Source organism: Pelodiscus sinensis, chromosome 2, assembly GCF_049634645.1.
Source record: "Pelodiscus sinensis isolate JC-2024 chromosome 2, ASM4963464v1, whole genome shotgun sequence".
NCBI classification, from domain to species: domain Eukaryota; kingdom Metazoa; phylum Chordata; order Testudines; family Trionychidae; genus Pelodiscus; species Pelodiscus sinensis.
The window spans coordinates 70,160,758-70,183,774 of NC_134712.1; the positions used below are offsets into that span (position 1 = coordinate 70,160,758).

The 23,017-nt window shown below is 44.1% G+C and overlaps 1 protein-coding gene across 2 annotated transcripts in view; it reads right to left on the reverse strand.

Moving 5' to 3' along the window:
- The window catches only part of SPIDR (scaffold protein involved in DNA repair), a 348,017-nt gene that overhangs the window by 167,608 nt on the left and 157,392 nt on the right, over window positions 1-23,017 (reverse strand). For both annotated transcript variants that reach the window (XM_075920729.1, XM_075920730.1), the window contains one exon: window positions 9,869-10,088. In XM_075920729.1, coding sequence (XP_075776844.1) covers window positions 9,869-10,088 — 220 coding nt within the window. The remainder of the gene's footprint in view (window positions 1-9,868; window positions 10,089-23,017) is intronic.

Below are 23,017 nucleotides of genomic sequence, written 5' to 3' on the forward strand. Positions count from 1 at the left end.
ACTGCATGGTTAGGTCTCAAAACTTATATATTACACACAACCTTGTACTTTCATTTTCTGTTAACTTCTGAATTCCCCATTCCCACAAGAATGGCATCTCAAAGATGTCCACAAGTCCTTTTCAACTCTGTCCTGATATCATCTGACCTACTTATGCACAAGCCTAATATAAACATATTATTTATCAGTCTAGCTAAAAAAGATTTAATTATTTACCTTTTCCATCTTGAATGCATGGACACAAATAATACTGATAACTACCTGTTCAGTTCTTTTAAGATATATTTGAATGGCAGTACAAGTAACAGGTTTATAGTTTTTCTTTTTCTTCTATAGGATCCAAACCAAAACATGCTAAGTTTCTCCTCTGAGGTATGATTAATTTATCTTTCCTTTTTAAAATGGGCAAAAGCCTTAGTATTACTCTGTCAAAATGGATATGAAAGCACTGGTTATACTAGAGATTGTGCCCTTGCTAGATATAGCTTTCTGCGGTCACATCCAAACTACAAACTTTTGCTGATGCAAATTGTGTTGGCATGAAGCCACTTGCTGCAATTAATATATCACTTGTGTACATGCACAGTTTGTGTCTTGCATCAGTACCTTATTATACTCAGCAGTAACACTTGTATCGATGTGCAATGCACCATGAGCAGGTATCTCAACATGCAGCTCTCCAATGTCCAGCACACTGTTTGGGAAATTTTGGCAATGCCTGGTACAGCACAAACAAGTCACAGAGGAGAAACTTGGAGAAAGGCATCACATTCCCATCATACAATTTTCACCACCTTCTTATGCACTCTATTCCATACATCTACCTATTTTGAAAATTCTATACCTATAAAGGACCTCCTGCTGTCTGCCATTTGAAACAGAAGCTTAAGACCTGGACAGCTCTTCGTGATTGTTAGGAGCACTGCAAACACAGGACACATGATCCTCCAGTATTTGCATAGCCACAAGGGCAGCCCCAGGGAACATAACAGTTTCTAAGAGGTCAGATGTCACAGAGCAAGATCTAATTCAAAACTGTTTATAGCATTCATGGAGCAGTTGCAAATGCTGGAGTGCTTGTTACTCTGGGCCTGAAAAATTAACACTGACTAGTGAGATGGCATGGTAATATAGGTTTGGCATGACAAGCAGGAGCTGAAGAACTTTTGGATATGAAAGGCCTTGGAACTGTGTGCCAAGTTCGCCCACACCTCCAGAGCATGGACAACAAAACAGGAACACCACCAACAGTAGAAAAGCAAGTGGCGATCACACAGTGGAAACCTGCAATACTGAACCGCTACTGAACTGTCAGTGGGAAATCATTTTGCAAAATCTACCATGGAATCATTGTCATACAAAGTGTACACGATCATTAACTGTCTCCTGCTACCTAGCACTGAGATTCCAGGCAATGTGCAGGACATAATGGATATATCTGCAGCCATGGGATTTCTGAACTGCAGTGGAGTGATAAATGCCATGCATATCCCTATTTGGGAATCAGACCATATTACCAAGGAGTACATCAACAGAAAGGGCTTTTCTTCTATGGTTATGCTAGCATTCATAGATTACCTGGGATGCTTCACCAACATCCATGTGGACTGATCATAAAATGCATCTTTAAGAACAGAGCTGTTCGGAAAGCTACAAGCAGGGACTTTCTTTCTCGACTGGTGGATTACCATTGGTGATGTTGAAATGCTAACAGTGATTCTGGGGGACCAAGCCTACTCCTCACTCCACTAGTTCATGAAGCCAAACATCAGCTATCTCCACAGCACTAAGAAATATTCAGCTACCAACTCAGCAGGCACAGAATGACAGAGTTTTTGGTAGACTGAAGGGGCTCCGCTTTAGTTTACTCATACAACTAGATCTCAGTGAGAAAAATATCCTAATGGTTATAGCTGCCTGTTGTGTCCGGCACAATAGCTGAGAGACACTGAAGAAAAAGTTGCCACTTGGGTGGCTGGCAGAGGTGGAGATGCTGTCTGCTGAGATTGAACAGCCATATACAACCGCTGTCAGAAGAGCTCAACGTGGACGTATAAAGGAGGAATGTGAAAATTCCACTGACTACTCAACTAGTAAAGTACTGGATATTTAACATCCTTAATCCAAACACCACTCATGATGGGATCAAAGGCATAAAAAGCACTGTTTTATGTGATTTCTCAAAGCCACCTAGGCGCATAGGCTGTGTACTCAAATGGTACCAGCCAAAGTGATCACCCACTGGCACTGGAAAGTGTTCTATTGCACAGGAAGGAATAAGGCTGCCACTCCTATACACTTTCAAGAGAGGATTGCAGAGTTTCTCCACAAAAGTTGCACTGGATTACTCAGAAGTATTCAAGGGGCATCTCTGTATACATAAACAACATTCCACATGGTCCCCTGCTTAACTGTACAGAGAAATTAAAAGCAGATAACGACAACCCCTCTTTGTTCTACAGCAACCACTGTATGAGTAAAAAAATTAAAAGTTGATATCTGAGTCCTGCTATTTCGAAGGTGCCAACACTAATGGGAAATAAGCACAGATTCTCAAGGCTCTTATGCCTGCATCAGGGTTGCCTATGTTCAACTTCCAGGACCGAGTGGACCATGGTGGAGTCTCAAACAAGTCCTAGTTCAAATGTCCCCTTATCCTCGTCTTCCTATTCAGCTTTGCTGTTCACACCAGAGGCCTCAGATTCAGGCTCCTCAGAAGCAGCCACGATGGTTTGCAAGGCAGTGGTGAGGTCTCTACCAAGAGTGCTTAGTAAAGTCAGCAGGTCTGTGGCTCAGCACTGGATCAACTATTGGCTTTCCTGGTCTTCTGGTATGCCTGTTGGCAATTCCTTTGCTTTCATACACTGCTGCTGCGGATCCCCATTGTACTCATTGTCTTGCACACCCTATGCAATTTGCTCATATATGTCCACATTTCTATGGCAAGCCTGCTGTAGCTAGGTTTGTACAGCCTCTTCTCCTCTCAGGTCCAGGAGATCCAATATTTTCTGTCTACTCCAAGCCAATGTGTTTCTGGATTGTGCAGGCTGAAGAGTCAGTCAATTGGACTGTTGCACATAACTGCGTAGAGCTGCTAGATATTCTTGCTAATCTGGACAATCAGGAAAAGGCATTTCAAAAATTTGCAGGGCTTTTAAGGCAGAGAGGTCTTTCAGTCAGTGTAACCCCTGGACTGTGGAGTTCACAACTGTGACATCTGCTTCAAGCTATTTGGGTAGGCAGTATTACTTTGTAGGCATAATAGAGAGCTTATCACACTGGGAGACAAATGTAGGCAGAACATGCACAAATAGGTTGACACAAGGTGGCTTATGGATACTTAACTTTGTAGTGTTGACCAGGTCTGAGAATCAATGGAGGGAAAATTATATTGAGTTTAAGCTTTGGCTTCTTTTTAAGTCATTTTAATGGGACAGAGAGGCTGTTTTATCAAAATATGTGGGGGTAATAAATGCTTTTCAGAAGGCTGCAAGCTGCTTCAGTTTCTGCTTAAGGTAGCTTCAATTTTCCTAACTGCATGATCTTGAGAAAGTAATCATCTATAGATGGTAAGATGATATCTTTGCTTTGAGGCTACTGCTGTATCTACTTTAGAAATAGTCATCATGCTGGCTTTGGAACTTTTGTAGAATTTTATCTGCTGGCTGAGTGTCCTTTCTCTTATCAGGATTCTCCCAGTCTGCTATTATAACATCTTCAAAGGAAGAATGTAAAGACAGTGCACACTCCTTTTTTTTGATAGTGAGGATTTGCCTGTTGATTTCTTTTCTTCCTCTCTGTCTGGTTGAATGGCTATTATATTGATATTTTTAAATGTAGACATTGTATCAAAGGGCTCTGTAGGAAAACAATCTCTCTTGTTGATCCTGGCCTGACTGATCAACCTCTGATTCAGAGAACTGGCCTTTATCAGTGGAGCACGTAGAGGAACTGAGGTTTTGCAAAAGATGTCTCATCCTTACTTTTTATGACTTTTGTAAAGTTTATGAGGAACAAAAGAATGCAAATGATAGAGTTCTTTTTCTGTTAGCACTAAATTTGGGAACACACATTTCTTCTGTTTCATTAATAGAACAAGCCCAAGCTGCTACTTTATCATTATCAAACAGGCTGAGGTATTTTGTGATAGCATTTTTTAAAAGGCCGCCTCATTTGGAAAATAAGTGACATGGGCAAAATGCTTCTCTATTATCTAACAAAGAGTGTACCCAACCAAACAGGAAAGTGAAGTTAGATCTATCCTTACCTATGCAAACTTAGGTTGAGAAAGCAGCAGATACATCTGAACTTACTACAACTATGAAATCCAAGTTGGGGAAATACTCTGGGATCACTGTTCTTGTCCAGTTACATTAAAATGATAAACTTAAAAACAACAAATAGTCTGGTAGCATTTTAAAGACTAACAAAACATGTAGATGGTATCATGAGCTTTCATGTGCCCACGAAAGCTCATGATACCATCTACATGTTTTGTTAGTCTTTAAAATGCTACCAGACTATTTGTTGTTTTTTAAGTATATCCTGTTCAGACTGTAAGAAGGAAATAGCAACTAAAATAGCGAAAGCAAGAGTGAGTTTGAAGGTGATGGATAAGATCTGGAAAAGTAAAGCGATTAGCTTAGGAACAAAGCTAAGCATCTTGAAAACGTGTGTATTTAGGAGCATGTTGTATGGATGTGAGACATGGGTGATAATGAAAGATTCTAAGACAAAGATACTGGCGTTCGAGAGGAGTTGTTCTAGAAAGATCCTGAGAATAGAATGGATTCAGGTCATCAATGAGGAATTATATAGGAAGGTACAGCCAAAAGAGAACCTACTGCAGAAGGTTATACAACGGAAGTTACAGCTATTCGGGCATATCTGCAGAATGAATGATGAGCAAAAAGTCAAGACCCTGGGTATTCGGCATAATGGATGGTCCGAATAGGAGAGGCAGAGAATGGGGAGCTGATATAGTAGATTGATGCGGAGCTATTCTACAGAAACGAAGCCACTTCGCACTGGACAGGGAAAGATGGAAAGAAATAGTGAGGCAGGCATCAGACACCAACAGGTCTTGAGCCCATGGTTGTTGATGACCAGTCTCCCATATCCCGCCTGTAGGAGCCAACCCTCTCCTTCCCCTCCTGCCTGCAGGATCATGCCGGGGCAGGCCCCTTACCATGCCTGCCTCCGTGAGAGTCTAGAGGTTCCCTTGAGAACTCTACTGGGTATCTGCTGTACAATGGCCTCTTTAAAGCAAAACTTTGGCTTTGCACACAACACATATCCATTTTCTTTACGGAGACCATCGCTGTATGCTAACAGATTTTGGTTAGGTGTAACATAATGCATTTCCTGTAACATGTACCCGTATAACTTTTCGTTATAGCAGGAACAGCAGCCAGCTCTAGGGTTGCCAGGTGTCCAGTATTGACCCGGACAGTCCAGTATTTTCACCTCCTGTCCGGTAAAAAAAAAATTCAGAAAATACTGGACACCTAAAATGTCCGGTATTTTCTGATTTTTTACTGGCCAGGAGGCGAAAATACCAGATTATCGGGGTCAATACCAGACACCTGGTAACCCTAAGCAACCGGGCCCACCCCGCTCGCTTTCTCCCTCCCTGGATCTGGTTCTGCAGGGGAACTGTCTGGTCCGGAGCAGGGAGAGACGGCAGAGAAGATGGCCGTCGTAGTGTTGCAAACAGCTGTCTCTCAGAAAGTCATACCTAGGGCGTACTAAGCATGTGTAGTGCAACTGAGCATGCTCAGTAAAAGCTGTTGTTGCTGTTACCCTCATTCTGCGGCTACACTGGCAGCCTGTTAAGAAAGGCAAAGCCCAGCCCCTGTTCTTAAAGGGGCCATGATGGGTTTTTTGCTCAACAACTTTGATCTCCCCCAGGCCTTTTTTCCCCCCCCTTCAAACAGAATTTTTTTCCCCAGTGGTTTTTTTTGGGGGGGGGAGGGGGAAGGGATCGGTATTTTTGGTTAAACCATCTGGCAATCCTAGCCAGCTCACTGCGTACTCCAACTGTGTATTCACTGCCTACACAAACTGTCTGCCTGGCGCAAGTGTCAAGGGAAGATATGTTCAAGTAACAAATGGACTGGATGAATATGCTCTTAGAAGAGATGCTAGCCGAGTGCCAGGACAAGTTCACGTCAAGAACAGCAGAAGAGAGCGCGCAGGGAGTTGCAGGCAAGGCAACAGGATAGTATCTTTGCCTCCCTTGTAACAGTAATGGAGCATCTGGCTGCTTGCTTGAAGAACAAGTCCACTCAACCCTAGAACCCTGTTCCACACTGTGCATAACAACTTTCCCTCCTCTCCCAGTTCTACAGACTACACTCCCAAAGGTCCCAGGACATGGGAGGAGGAGAACTCAAGGGCACTCAAGGGCAGCGTTAACCTCCAGGACCTAGGAAGGCAAAAGGCTGTCCTTCTCATGTTTCTGAGCTTGCCCCTCCCCCTTTCAGGTTCCCACCCTGGATTTCTATTATTTCCCTGCTGTATTCCCTACATAAAAAAGCATGATTTTTGAACAACAATCTCTTTCTTCATTGATTGTACTGCAGTGGTAGAGTGGGGGATTACAGGAAAACAATTGAATGCAGGAGCACTTCATTGAGAGCAATGTGCATGAGTCTTAAAACTGGCAATTCATAAAACTTTCCTTCAAAGCCTCTCTGATTTCCACTGTCCCATTCTGTGCTCTCCTTATCGTCCTGGTATCTGGCTGGTCAAAATCTCTGGCTAGGCACTCAGCCCTCCACCCGGCCAGATAACCTTCTCCCTCACCCTTGCAAAGATTATGGAACACACAAAGGCTGACACCACAAAGGAAATGTTGCATATGCTGAGGTCCAACCTAGTCATGAGACTCTAAACCTTCCCTTTAAACATCCATTGCATGGTAGGTGATGATTGGTGATGTTCTGTTATTTTCCTGTTTTACTTCCTTGCAAGCCCTACAAGGAAAATAAAAGAACATAAAGGCTTGAACTAGCACATAACAGTTAGTAAAAGCTAGAGAAATCTGCAAACACAGAGAGTCCGACTAAGGCCATGCAGTGGAAAAAGGAAGTAGGATGCACCAGCCTATACTACCTCTTAAGCCCTCAGCATGGAGTGCAAGATGCACACCTGTGCATGTGCAGACCAATGGACACTGCTTGTTAGCAGTTCCACATTCAGATGCATGGTGCATGTGTGTTATACACACGAAACACACATGGGGTCAGCACACAATGAACAAGAGCTTCAGAGTGCACCACTCAGACTCTGTCGGGAAGCTCAACCCCTTAAAGGCACAGTCCGCAGTACCATATACACACTGCATTTATATTAAGCATTTTAAAAATATATTAATGTGCCATTGAGGGAATCAGATACAGCTATAACAGGATCTCTGAACTTCATTCAACTCACATTTACTTTCTTCTATTTAAATAATGTTTCAGTTTTTGCAGAAGGTCTGTAAAGATTTACACTGGCTACATGATTTTGGGAACTGTGCCATCTTATACTTGCCGCAGCAATTTCATTCCACTATGCAACAGGGCCTGGTCATAAGGAACTTTAGTTGTTCCCCATTCAGATATTTGGCCAATAATAATCTACCAGATGGAATATTGGGAAACAAACAGCTTGAAGTCCTGTGGCACCTTATAGACCAGCGGTTCTCAAACTTTTTGGGCTCCGGAGCCCTTTACATGCGTAAAAATTTATGCGGAGCCCCAGCGGTGTGTGTTAATTGCATCAGTTCAAAGTGATTCTCAATTATCTTTTGAAGGCTTTCCAGTTTGTCAACTTCACGGAGCCCCTGGAGATGTCTCGTGGAGCCCTGGGGCTCTCTGGAGCACAGTTCGAGAAACACTGTTATAGACTGACAGATTTATTGGAGCATAAACTTATGTGGGGAAAGACCCACTTTCTCAGATGCATCTGACAAAGTGGGTCTTTGCCCACGAAAGCTTATACTCCAAAAAATCTGTTAGTGAGTCTATAAGGATCCACGGGACTTCTCATTGTTTATGTGGATTCAGACACAGCTACCCCTCTGATATTAAACAGCTTATTTCTTGTATATTCCTTATCCTGGGAAGTACTTGCTGATGGACTCATTGATCAAACCTGAACAGGACCTCCTCAGCCAAGAAACCCCTCTTCCTAGGCCATGATTACATACATAAAAACTTACCCCCAAGATCCTTTTAATGCAGAGACTAGTATTCCAATATAATGGTGTTAATATCAGCATAATTTACTCCCATATAGGAAGAGAAATAAGCAATTGTTATATAAGCACCTTTATACCAAAATAACTCCATCCCTACTAGGGATTATACTGGCATAAAATTTCATTAAAAAATTACATTCCTAATTGAAACAGTTATACCAATACAAAACTTGCATGTAGGACAGGCCTTGTAAGCAACAGCAGTGTAAAACCAGTGCCAGTTTAGTAGCCTAACAAGAGCAGAGGGAATGCAAAAAGGGGAAATCAAACAGGAGATAGGGAATGGGAATCCATATTATTGGAAGGAGGAACAATGGAAACAGAGGGGAAAAAAAGAGACAAAACACAAGACATAGAATAGAAAGGAAGGGCCGAGGACTTACATATAAGTATTCAAGGGGGAGGGAAAGGACAAGCAAATAGAGCTATGGAGCTACAGAGAGAGACAGAGAGAGAGAGAAAGGAAAGAAAAATAATAAAAATTAGCTAAATATTTAATGCCATGATAGGAATTGTGTTTGAAGTGTCTTTCAGCTACTGCTCCAATTACATAAAGTCATCATTGATTACATCTGTAGGAATAATGGATTAATATCTAACATCTTTGCATTAAAATGTTCGAATCTCCTCCAAAAATGCTGATTGCCATTTCATAGATTGTAACTTGAAGCAAGTGGCGTAGAAAAGATTTTCATATGTAGCTAGGTAAAAATGACGGTAAAGCTTTCTGTCTTATTCAGTAATTTGAGTTCTACAACCAGAAAAAAAAATTTGAGTGTGATACAGTTAAAATTAAGTCACATTTCTATCTGAAGATGCTTTTACCCACAGCTGTTTGGGGCAATACCTAAGTTGACTATGAGAAAGATATTAGCAGGAAAAAAAAGTTCTTTTTTAGTTTAGTAGTTTAAGTTTTTCCAGTTACAGATTAACACGGCTATCCCTCTGAAACTCTATTTTTTAGTATGTACCTCTTGGGTTGTGGGGAGAGAAGCAACCCTAAAAAGGCTCTAAACTGCTGACCCAGTACTACAACCCTACCATATGCATAGTCTCCTGATGCTGTCCTCAATCTGGTGAAGGAAAACAGTTCAGCCAAAATTATATTTTGACAAATTCCACGTGAGATGTGGAGTAGAAAAGAGGTAGCAGTGGAAATGATAACCAGTCATTCATTGTAATGATATTACTAATAAGTAATGAGTGATTTATTTTACTTTTTCAGTCCCATGATCTTTCTGTAGAGTATCTTCTGAGCACTGAAGTGCTTTTCCACCAATTGGGATATACCCAAACTAAAGACACTGACTTTCCTGACTCAATTTATCACCACAAAAATATATTTTATTGGCCTTATCGTTGCAAAATATTCTTCATAACTTTCATGAATTCTAACATGAAAAAATTTCATGAAAAAGCAAATCAAAGTCCATAAGCACGTATTACATTTTCTTATAATCTGAACTAACACTGCATTAATGTGTCTTCCAGAAATTCTCACAAGCCACCAAAGACACAAGGTCTGATTCTCTGAAGACTCTTCTGTAATAATGTGATGGTCTGATAAAAATATCTTATCTTTTAACACCACAGCTGGTGCAACCAACGCATTGTACTTACCAAGGAGGATAAATGTGGACAATATCCTGTGGACCTCCCTTGAGGTGAGCTGCTGTTTCCTTTGTAAAAAGAACTTTTAATCTGGTCTCAGTATCAATGACATCAACTTCAGAGGAGCTGTCAGCAGGCAGCTGTCCCAGCTGCTGGCAGAGAGCAACTTGCTTAGCACATTCCTCATGCACCTCTAAGATCTTCACAATTAATACACCAGATTTGCCTCCTGAAAATTAAGCAAAATGACAATAAAATAAAACAAAAAGTCAGGAAGATGTGTTCCACAGATCAGAGTAGGGCCATAAAAAATCAACATCCCATTTCCAGTCTCCTCTCATTTATTTTTGACAAAGCAATCTGGATGTGTTAAGCAAAGCGAAATAATAGAACACCAAGTTATGAACCTCCCGGGTTAAAAAAAATCACATGGTCACAAAACATTCTATAGAGATGTCATGAAATGAACGAAACATGGAAGTCACTGTCTAGCAATATAAGGATGACAGCACCAAACACTGTGTTTTTAAAAAATGAAAAAGAACCCACTAAGTTTGAAATTACTACTCTGCCTTTTAATGTTGTCTAACTTTCAATTCCTCACTTCTTTTGTCCTTTTTATGGCCAAATCCTGTCTTGTTCTTTTACAGGGAAGGGGATCTTCCCCAGCAATGGGGGTAGATAGGTATATAGTTATTGTGTGTCCAATATCCTGCCACTAATATAGTCCATAGCCCTTAATAGTACCAACGCTCTCTCAATACCCCATACAAAATTATTACAAAGGAGAACTTGGGAGATGGACAACTCTGTGGGAGCTGATACATGTGGGGAGCTGGCTTAAAAGCCTGTTTCCTATGTGTACCAGCTCTTGCCTGCGCCCCTCACCATCCGCACTGCTACCTTTCTATCAGAGACAGCACCTTTGCAGGAGGGAGGCAGGCAGCTTTGTGTGATCCGGTTCTCAAGGGCACTGGCTCCCACCTCCCACCCCCTCTTTGCTGCCTCTGACACGTTGACATCCTTCAAGCATACTCTCTGTATCAACTGGTTCCCCCCCAGCACTGTTTCTGCTATCAGAGGCAATGGAAGGCGGGGGGGGGGGGGGGGAGGAGAGGGGGAATGAAACATGACAGGCCCAGGTTTGCTGCAAGCAGAGGCTACTCCACATGCCATGGAGCAGCCTGGCTCAGTCCTTGCTCACATCGCGTCCAAGATGTACCCCGGCTGTGTGCCTGGTTCTTACTACATGTAAATTGCTGAGCTACAGCGGGGGAAGCTCCCAGACCCAGTGTGAGCTGGGACTGAGTGCTTCCCTTATTGACTAATCATGCAGTTGATACAAATTGTACTACTCAATTAGCCAATTACCCACCTTTTAGCACCCTTAGTATCTTTCTAGGTATTGAAATTAGGCTGACTGGTCTATAGTTTCCTGGTTCTTCCTTGTTCACCTTTTTAAAGATAGGCAGTGTGTTCTCCCTTCTCCAAGTCTTCTGGAACCATTCTTGTCCTCCAGAAATTCTCTAAGATATTTGCTAATGGTTCCTTGTTTGCTTCATCTAGTTCCTTATGTACCCTAGGTCCAGGATGAATTTCACCAGTCTCTGCTGACTGGAATAAATCCAACTTACCTAAATATTCTTTTAGTCTGTTCTTTCCTTATTTTGACTTGCATTCCTTCCCCCGTGGTTGTCAATATGTTGGGTGTTTAGTCATCAATAGCCAGTTTAGTGAAGACTGAATAATAGCAGACATTAAGCACCTCACCTGTCCCGCTCAGTAGTCATTTTACTCTTGATCCTCATGTGTATAAAGAACCTTTTGTTATTGCCTTGCATATCCCTTTCTAAGTCTAACTCATTTACTGACTTAACCTTTCTGATTTTGTGTCTACATACTTGTAATGTTCTTTTATACTCTTTATCAATTTAACCACGTTTCCACTTTTTGTAGGATTCCTTTTTGATTCTCAGGTCATTAAAGAGCTCCTGATGAATCCATATTGGCTTCTTACAAGTTTTCAGATTCTTCCTTGCAGTTGTGCCTTTAATATTGTTTCCTTGAGGAACTGCCAGCTCTCCTTCTGTCCTTTTTCCCTTAGATTTTCTTTCCATGAGACCTTACCTACCAGTTCTTTGAGTTTGTTAAAGCCCAATAACCTTATCCTATTGGTCTCAAACCTTCCTTTCCTTAGAATCATTTCCTATCTTTTCAAACAAATGTCCTGATGTATTCCAAGAATTGACTCGAGATTTCTTGTTTTGTTCTATTACAGGGGCGGCCAACCCGCGGCTCCTGATGGAACTGGAACAGAACACAGAACCACTCAGGTCAGCCGCTCTCATGGCCCCCAGCACACTACGTCATATCCTGCACGTACAGGCCGGATCGCACACAGCGTCTCACAGCCTGCACATGCTAGCAGCCAGCTGCTGAACGCAGGCAGCTGCAGTGGCGAAGGCTCCAGGTGCAGCGGCAGCACCAGCACCAGCAGTGGCTCTGGGACCTGGGCATAAGGTTAGTGGGGGAAGGGGATTGGGTTAGAGCATGGAAGGGAGGTGTCTGGCTCTAGGAAAGGGGAGATGAGGAGAGGGAAAGGAGGGGGTGCTCATAGTGTGCCAGCTGCTCAGCGCACATGCCCCAGCGCCTGGAGGGAGACACGTGGCTGTAGTGGTAGCAGCGCTGGGACCCAAGAATTAGATTAGAGCGGGGGAAGGTGCCTGGCTCTAGTCTGGGTTAGGGGAGGCTAGTCTGGGTTAGGGCAGAGGGTTGGGTTCGTGGTGGGGAGGGTGCACGTGGCATCCCAGCAAGCACATCTCAAGGCTGGCTGCTCAGTACACGCGCCCCAGTGCCTGGAGGGAGATATGTGCGGCCGTAGTGGCGGCTCCGCCACCAGGACCTGAGAATTAGGTTAGAGCGGTGGAGGGGGGGAGGGATTGGTATAAGGGGGGCCGGTGCCTGGCTCGGGGGGAGGGGGAGATTGGTTTGGGGGGGTGCCTGCCTCTGGGGAAGGGGAGGGGTATTGGGTTGGGGAGGTGCCTGGCTCTGGGGGAGGGAAAGGGGATTGGGTTAGAGCAGGCAGGGTGCCTAGGGAAGGGGAGGGGAAGAGCAGCCAGTGCACTTCCTGAGACCCAGGATCCCCAGGTACTAGCCCCAGCTGTCTCTGTCCCCTCCTCCTGGCCAGACCACCCCATGAGTACCCTGCCCCAGCACCCAGCCCCGTGCCCCCACCAGCACAGTTGGGGCCACATTACTGAGTGTTGGGGGGGGATATGGAGCAGTTGGTTTTTTGCATCTCACTTGTGTGGCCCCGACTGACTTTTCAGTGGGTCAGTGACTCCTGACTCAAAACAGGTTCCCCGCCCTTCTCATAAATAAAGACAATGCTGAAACATTTAGCGTTTGACATAATACTTTATTTAAAAATGAAGCCTGGCCAACAAGCTCCCAATTGGGGCCAACCCCCCATCTTAGTGCAGCATAACACGACACTCCTAGCCCCCCCAGACCTCAAATCTGAGCCTATCATACACTGGAACCCCCTGTCCTGAGCCTCTCATGTTTCCAAACTCCTGCACCCCCACATCTCCAGTCGTCTGCCACAACACTCCAACACCATCCACACACTGCAAATCTGTGTCCTGAGCCCATCATACTCCCAGCCTCCCTGCCCTGAGCCCCTCCCAGCCTCCCTGCCCTGAGCCCCTCCCAGCCCAAAGTCCTGCACCCTCACAGCCACAAGCCTGCGGCTTTCTCAGCACTGCAATCCTCCACCTGACCCCGACACTCTCCAACCTGGAGCCCCCTCCCTGAGCCAGCATCCTCTTCTCTACTTCTTCCTGCACTCAAATTCCCTCCCAGAGCTTGTACCTCTCACCCCTCCCCAGTGCTTTTTTGTGAGCCACAATAGCAGTGGAGAAGGCATGAAGAGCCAGGGCAAAGGCAAAGACCCAGGGAAAAGCTGTTAACAAACAAAACAACAAACAACAACAACAAAAGCAGTGCCCTCGGACGTTTGTACCAGCACCTATTTTCCCCCAGCGCGATGCTTTGCTTCCCCCCCCCCCAACAACTTTGCCCCAGCTCTTCATGCTGTTTCCACTGCTATTGTGGTTCTTTGGCCACCCCTGCTCTATTACTTTTCCAACAGATGCCTGGGTAGCTATACAGGCAGTCCCCGAGTTACGCGGATCCGACTTATGTCCGTGGTCTCCAGCAGACCAGGGAGAGGAAGCAAAGCGGCGGAGCACGCGGGCAGCGGACAGCCCAGACGCGTCTGGGCCGTCTGCTGCCCGCGTGTTCCGCTGCTTTGCTCCCCGTCCCCCTGGTCTGCAGACCAGGGGGACAGGGAGCAAAGCAGAGCAAAGCCGCGGAGCCCGAGGGCAGCAGGACAGCCACGGCGCGTCTGGGCTGTCCCGCTGCCCCCGTGCTCCGCGGCTTTCCTCCAGACGCCTGTGGTACAGCAGCTGGGGCACTGTCGGTTGGTCCTGTAGCGCCGCTCTGGGCGCTACTGCACCAACCCGGCAGCACCCTAGTTGCTCTGCCCCAGGAGTTCTGATTCAGCCACTGCTGGTCAGTTTCAGCAGTGGCTGAATCAGGACGCCTGGGGCAGAGCAGCTTGGGTGCTGCTGGGTTGGTCCAGTAGCGCCGAGGAGCTGCGGCGCTACTGGACCAACCCAGCAGCACCCCAGCTGCTCTGCCCCAGGTATCCCCAAGTCAGTCGCTGCTGAAACTGACCAGTGTCTGACTACAGGAAGCCCCTGCCACCGGGCTTCCTGGAATCAGCCGCTGATCAGTTTCAGCAGCAGCTGACTTGGGGATGACTGGGGTTCTTAAGTTGAATCTGTATGTAAGTCAGAACTGGCATCCAGATTCAGCTGCTGTTGAAACTGATCAGTTTCAGCAGCGGCTGAATCTGGACGCCAGTTCCAACTTACATACAGATTCAACTTAAGAACAAACCTACAGTCCCTATCTTGTACGTAACCTGGGGACTGCCTGTACATATTTCTGTTGTCTTAGAAATGTCTCAACCACCTATGGGGGTTTACAGAAGACTCTTACCAGAGCATCACGCTATTTTTACACTTTTAGTACCCAGAGACTCTCAGCTGGTCCGCCTCGCACCACCTTCTGCGCTTCAGCACAAATGAATATACCCTTTATGTATTATGAAATCCCTTCTCCCTCTTTACCCTGCCTGCTTCTTCTGAACAAGCTATAGCCCTGAATACGAAATTTTCCAGTCATGAGATTTATCCCACTCACTCTCTGTGATATCAACCAAATCATAACTTAGCTTATGGACTTCCAGTGCTTCTTGTCTATTCCCCATGCTCCTTGCTTTGGTGTATAGACATCCAAAAATGTCCAAAAACCTTGCTGAGACATTTCTAAGACAACTTTTCAAATATATCAAAATGCTTTGTTTCAGTTTTCATTTCAGAACATTTTTTTAACCAAAAGCAGCAGATTTCTATGAAACAATTTGCTTTCAACAAATCAACATTTTCTGATGAAAAACATTGTCAGAATTTCCCATCGGTTCTACCCAGGAGACCCGAGTTCTGTACCCAGATTGGCTGTAGGCCTGTTGGATCATCTTGAGCAAGCCACTTCAGTTCTTACCGCCTCATTCCCCACACACTTTTTTTTTTCTAGAGCACTTGGAGATCTACTGATTAAAAGTGCTATTCAAGAACTGGATTTTATTACTATTATTATGATTACATTTCTTTCTCCTCAACTTCCTCCTCATGCTCTCAAGACACATTATTAGGTGACAAGCTAACCTCAAGAGTTGTCTAAAACAACTGAGTTTGGTTAATGAACAAGTTTCTAATAAACCAATGAAGCTAAAGTTTGGACAGGTTTTTAGCGCCTAAAAACAAACTTTAAATTATTCAAACTCATAAACTAACATGAGAATATTCACACTTTTGTGAATTAAATTTTAGTACTATTTGTGATACTTAGCTAACTCTAAAAAATCTGGCATTCATAAACCAGTTTTCCTGACAATAAAAACTCTGACTTTAAAATAATTTGATATTTACCTAACCCTAATCCTACCCCACAACTTAGTTTTTAGAATACATGAATATTTGAGTCACTCAAATTAATATACAAATGCACAAATATAACCAAACTTTTTTAAAATTAAAAAAAGGAATAACTAAGGCCAATCTGGCATTTAAAATATCTATCTCTAATAAATGAAGTTTTACCATTTTGACCATACAGCAGCTCATTAAGACAGCCGATCTAGCAGTACATTAACAGTTCTTCAAAAATTGCGATAAGATGGGATGATGATCTGACATGGTGAAACACACTGGATTCTGTTTTTTAATAATAATCATGAAAATGAGTCAGATCTGAAAATACAAAAATGTTCTTAAATGTATTCTTAACTTTATATGAAACCTTAGAAAAGCCAAGGGAAACCCCACTCCCACTATTCTCTCTGGTTGTTCTTCAGTCTGAAAACTGAAACAAGACAGAGTTAATATTGTACAGGGAAGAACATTTCCTCACCAAAAGAAATGTGTAATGAGCTACTTCAGAATCCTAATGAAGTCTAGCACATGGCAAAAATATAAAGTGCACAGAACCACAACATATTTGTTTATTTATATGCTTACAGATAGTTAAATTTAATTACACAAACTGTGTTCTTAGTGAGAACGCTCTCTCAAACAACAGGAAAAACAGGCTGGATTGCTGACAAAAGATTAAACGGGAAAGTACACAATGCAGCTTTAATGTTTAATTGATTTGGCTCTTGGATTTTTATACCAATTAAATCATAAAAAGAGTGTGCTAGTTCTTAAGGGTGTGTGTATAGGTGAGGAGGCAGACTGGACATTTGCAATTTCAGCAGCTTTCAGTTTGGTTGTTTGCATGAGGATATTACTTGCAGTGTTTTCCTTTCTACGTTGGATAATCTACGGAAATTCTTGTCAACTTCCTAAATACTTTATTTTACATTATCCCACTGCCAAGGCAGAATTAATTTTTTCCCTACAGTGATGCAGAATCTAGAGAAAGCATGGTAAGTTGGTACCAATTCTGCAGCGCAAGAAGGCAGGTTTCTTAGAACTAGCCAACTATTTATGTTAAATAAACGAAGGTTACTCACTTTGTGCAGTAACTGGAGTTCTTCAAGATGGTGTCCCAGTGGATGCTCCATGCATGGTCTTGGTGTCGCCCCAGTGCACCAAGATCAGAGATTTTGCAGCAGTCCCTGCTAGGCCATGCATGCGCAGCACGAGCCAGCGAACACCGTGTCAGTCTGCACCGTGCATCCATGACCCAAACCCTCCAGTTCCTTCTCTACCCCAGAAGCCCCAGGACTGAAGTGGGGGGGAGGGGAGAGGCGGGGAGGAGAGAAGAGGGTAAGTCGTGGAGCATCCACAGGAACACCCTCTTGAAGAACTGCAGTTACTGCACAAGGTGAGTAACCTTTGTTGCTTCTTCAAGAGGCCCCGTGGTGATTAACAAGCAGTTTTGCCTATTGCTGGCTGCAGCTTTGGAAAGTTATGGTAAGCAGATGATAGTACTGCTGAGTCCACTGCAGTGTCACCTGCATAGGAAAGCAGATAGTGCTTGGCAAAGGTAAGCTGCAATGCCCAAGTGGCTGTCTTGCAAATGTCCATTCGTGGCACGTTGCTTAGGTACACTGTGGAAGCGGATATGGCCCTGGTGGAATGAGCTGTGAAGCACAATGGTGGCTGTAGGCCCTTGAGCATGTAAGTGGTTTTTATACAGTCTGTAATCTCTGTTTCGATATGGGGTGTCCCTTCACTCGATCTGCAAAGGTGAGGAATAGGCAAGGTGATTGTTTGAAGGGTCTAGTTCTTTCTAGATAAAAAGACAATGCAGGCTGAAAATCGAGGGTGTGCATGGCAGACTCAAAAGAGTTTGCATGTGGCTTTGGGAAGTACACAGGTAGGTTTAGCGTTTCGTTTATATGGAATGATAATGGAAACTTTGGTAGGTATTTAAGATGTGTACAAAGGGTAACCCTATCACTATGGAATATTGTGAAGGGTGGGTCGGCCATGAGTGCGGCTATGTCACCAACACAGCAGGCCAACATGACAGTGACTAAGAATGCAACCTTCATGGGAAGGTGTGAAAAGGAGCAAGAGGCGAGGGGCTTGAAGGGCAGCTTGGTCAAGGCGCACAGCACTAGCCTGAGATCCCAGGCAGGTACCGGTAGTATGATATTGGGATGTGAAAGATGCAAACCTTTGAGAAACCTTTTGGTGATAGGGATAGAAATGTAGCCGTGTTAGTCTGGTGTAGCTGAAACAAAATACAGGACTATGTAGCACTTTAAAGACTAACAAGATGGTTTATTAGATGATGAGCTTTCGTGGGCCAGACCCACTTCCTCAGATCAAATAGTGGAAGAAAATAGTCACAGCCATATATACCAAAGGATACAATTAAAAAAAATGAACACATAGGAAAAGGACAAATCACATTTCAGAACAGAAGGGGGATACGGGTGGGGGGGAAGGAAGGTGAACGCCTGTGAGTTAATGATACTAAGAGGTGGGGAAGGGTAGATGTCTGTGAGTTAATAGTATTAGAGGTGATAATTGGGGAAGCTATCTTTGTAATGGATAAGATAGCTGGGGTCTTTGTTCAGCCCACTGCGGAGAGTGTCAAATTTTAGCATGAATGCCAGTTCAGAGGATTCCCTTTCAAGTGCAGATTTGAATGTCTTCTGAAGTAGGATGCAGGTGAGTAGGTCATTGAGACAGTGTCCTTTCTGGTTGAAATGGCAAGCAACTGTTTTTTCTTTGTGATCCTGTCTAATGTCTGTTTTGTGGGCATTGATTCTTTGGCGAAATGTCTGAGACGTTTGTCCAATGTACATAACAGACGGACACGTTCGGCACATGATAGCATAGATTATATTTCTGGAGGCGCAGGAATATGTATTCTTGATCTTATAACTCACTTGGTTAGGCCCAATAATGGTGTCAGCAGAGTAAATATGTGGACAAAGCTGGCAACGGGGTTTGTTGCAAGGGAAAGTACCAGGGTTGGTATTAGTGTGGTATGTCCTGTAGTTGTTGGTAAGAATCATCTTGAGGTTAGGTGGTTGTCTAGAGGAGACTATGGGTCTGTCTCCCAGAGCTTCTTGGAGTTTAGTGTCCTGTTCCAGTATAGGCTGTAATTTATTGATAATGTGTTGGACAGGTTTAAGTTGGGAGCTGTAGGTGATGACAAGTGGTGTTCTATTGATGGTTTTCTTGGGTCTGTCTTGTAGTAGATGGTTTCTAGGTATTCGTTTGGCTCTTTCAATTTGCTTTTTTATTTCTCCGGGTGGGTAGTTGAGGTTTACAAATGCTTGGTAGAGATCCTGAAGTTTCTGGTCTCTGTCATTGGGATTAGAGCAAATGCGGTTGTATCGAAGGGCTTGGCTATAGATGATGGATCGTATGGTGTGTGCTTCTCTACTTACGCTACATTGATGACATCTTTATGATCTGGACGCATGGCCAAGAAACACTGGAGACATTCCTCAGAGATTTCAACAACCTACACCCCACCATTAACCTCGGCCTAGACCATTCCACACGAGAGATCCATTTCCTGGACACCACAGTACAAATCAACAATGGAAAATTAGACACCACCCTCTACAGAAAACCCACTGACTCATACAGTTACCTACATGCTTCCAGCTCCCATCCAGCACACACCATACGATCCATCATCTATAGCCAAGCCCTTCGATACAACCGCATCTGCTCTAATCCCACTGACAGAGACCAGAAACTTCAGGATCTCTACCAAGCATTTGTAAACCTCAACTACCCACCCGGAGAAATAAAAAAGCAAATTGAAAGAGCCAAACGAATACCTAGAAACCATCTACTACAAGACAGACCCAAGAAAACCAACAATAGAACACCACTTGTCATCACCTACAGCTCCCAACTTAAACCTGTCCAACACATTATCAATAAATTACAGCCTATACTGGAACAGGACACTAAACTCCAAGAAGCTCTGGGAGACAGACCCATAGTCTCCTCTAGACAACCACCTAACCTCAAGATGATTCTTACCAACAACCACAGGACATACCACACTAATACCAACCCTGGTACTTTCCCTTGCAACAAACCCCGTTGCCAGCTTTGTCCACATATTTACTCTGCTGACACCATTATTGGGCCTAACCAAGTGAGTTATAAGATCAAGAATACATATTCCTGCGCCTCCAGAAATATAATCTATGCTATCATGTGCCGAACGTGTCCGTCTGCTATGTACATTGGACAAATGTCTCAGACACTTCGCCAAAGAATTAATGCCCACAAAACAGACATTAGACAGGATCACAAAGAAAAAACAGTTGCTTGCCATTTCAACCAGAAAGGACACTGTCTCAATGACCTACTCACCTGCATCCTACTTCAGAAGACATTCAAATCTGCACTTGAAAGGGAATCCTCTGAACTGGCATTCATGCTAAAATTCGACACTCTCCACAGTGGGCTGAACAAAGACCCCAGCTATCTTACCCATTAAAAAGATAGCTTCCCCAATTATCACCTGTAATACTATTAACTCACAGACATCTACCCTTCCCCACCTCTAAAATTATTAACTCACAGGCGTTCACCTTCCTTCCCCTCCCCCCCCGTATCCTCCTTCTGTTCTGAAATGTGATTTGTCCTTTTCATATGTGTTCATTTTTTTTAATTGTATCCTTTGGTATATATGGCTGTGACTATTTTCTTCCACTATTTGATCTGAGGAAGTGGGTCAGGCCCACGAAAGCTCATCATCTAATAAACCATCTTGTTAGTCTTTTGGTGATAGGGTGAGTAAACACAGAAAAGCCGTCAATTTTGCAATAGAAAGTAGTAATGGCCACTAGGTGTACCTTTATGGAAATAAAGGAGAGCGATGATTGTTTTAAGGTGAGTAGGTAATCAAGAATGAAGGACAGGGGTGTTGAGGTTGGGTCCTTCCCCTTTGATGTGCACCATGTTAAGAATTGCTTCCATTTGTAAGTGTAGGAGGTGCAAGTGGAGTCCTTATGTCTGTGGATGAGGATTGCGCAGATCTGTTCCAGGAGGGCTAGTTCTATGTTGGAGAGCCACGGACGAGCCATGCTGTTAGATGTAGCTTGCGTAGATCCAGGTAAGTTTGCATTATCTGCCTCAGAGTGGTTAGACTGTGTTGGAGAGGAAAATTGATGGGTGTGCGGATCAACATCCTCAGCCGAAACCGATACTATGATTGTCTGGGCGAGGTGGGGGCTATCAGGATGACTGTGGAGCTGTCCAACCTGATCTTCTGAACAATCCTGACCAGAGGTGGTATGGGGGGGGAGAGCATAAGCAAGGTCATGATCCCAATGAATGAGGAAGGCATCCCCAAGAGATGCTGTCCTTATGTAAAACTGAGTGCATTTGGTATCGTGCGGCATTGCAAACACATCTATTGATGGTTGGCCCCATCTGTAAAAGAGGGAGCATGCTATTGAATGGTCAAGTACCCATTCGTGATGTTTAGGGAAGTGTCTGCTGTGAGCATCGGCCATTGTGGGGAGACACCTGGAATGTGGTTTAAGAAAAGATGGATATTGGGGCTGATCAAAAATTCCACAGTTTTATGTCTTCAGTCCAAAGGAAAGGAGATCTGGTCCCTTCTCTCTATTGATATAGAAGACACAAGTAATGTTGTCCCTGAGAACATGGACATGCTTGCTGGCAACAGAAGACAGGAAATGTCTACAAGCATTGTGTACAGCACGAAATTCTAACAGATTTATGCATAAAGACATCTCTGGGGTTGACCAGAGTCCTTGAGCAGTCTGATCTCAGAAATGAGTACCTCATCCAGTTGAGAGAGAAGGATGAAGGAAGGGACCACCCATGGAAAGGCTGGCTGATTTAGTCCACCAAAGGAGCAATCTTTTGACCTTGTGTGGTATCGCGAGCAAGAGTGACATGGAGTGTTTCCGAGGCTTGTAAACTCTGGAGAACCATATTTGTAAGCAACACATGTGAAGTCGAGCATGCGGTACCACAAATGTTGTGGCCACCACATGGCCAAGAAGTTGCAGACAATCCTTGGCTGTGGTGCGAGAGGTGAGGTAGATTGTTGCGGCTAACGTCTGAATGGTGAGGAATCTTTCATGAGGAAGATAGGCCAAAGCAGCTGTGGAATATAGGCATGCTCCGATGAACTGTATGTTTTGGGAAGGGTGAATGGAAGACTTTTCCCAGTATATGCAAAGGCCTAGAATTTGAAAGCACTGTATGGTCCTTGCTGTTACGTGTGCTGATTGTGTCTGCGATGATGCCTTAAGAAGGCAGTTGTCAAGATAGGGGAATATGATTATTCCCATGGAGTGAAGATGCGCTGTGACTACGGCGAGTACCTTGAAGGAAACCTGAGGGGCCATGGAGAGACCAAAGGGTAATACTCTGTATTGGCAGTGGACATGGCCTATCATGAATCTCAGGAATTTTGTGTGGGCGGGATGGATTAGGATATGAAAGTATGCATTCTGGAGGTTGAGGGCTGAAAACCAATCACCTTGTTGCAATGCCGGGATAATGGTGGATAGAAGGACCATGCAAAAATGTTGCATTTTGATTAATCTGTTCAGTTTGCACAGATCTAAAATCGGTCTCCAGCCTCCTGATTTTTTTTTAGTTGGAAAATAGCAGGAATAGAAGCCCCTGCCATGTGGAACTGGCTCTATGAACCCTAGATCTAATAGATGAAGCATATCTTGTTGTAGCAGGCTGTCATGTAAGGGGTCCCTGAAGAGGGATGGGGTAGGTGGGTGGGTAGGAGGCTTGGAAAGGAATGATATGGTGTAACCAGATTGAACTATGTCGAGCACCCATCTGTCTGAGGTGATGTAAGCCAATTGGTGGTAGAATGGGCAAAGCCGATTCTGGAAGGTTTGTATGGTCATTCTTGGCATTGAAATTTGTAAGGAATTTTCTAGGCCCTTGACCAAGCGTTCAATTTGCTCGTTGGCCGGTAGTGAGGTGCCGAGCCCAAAGATTATCTGCCTCTCTGAGGTCGGGTTCTGTTTCTATTAGAATTGTTACCCTGCCACTGGTTGAGGTAGGACAGATAGCGTGGCCACTGGTATGGCTG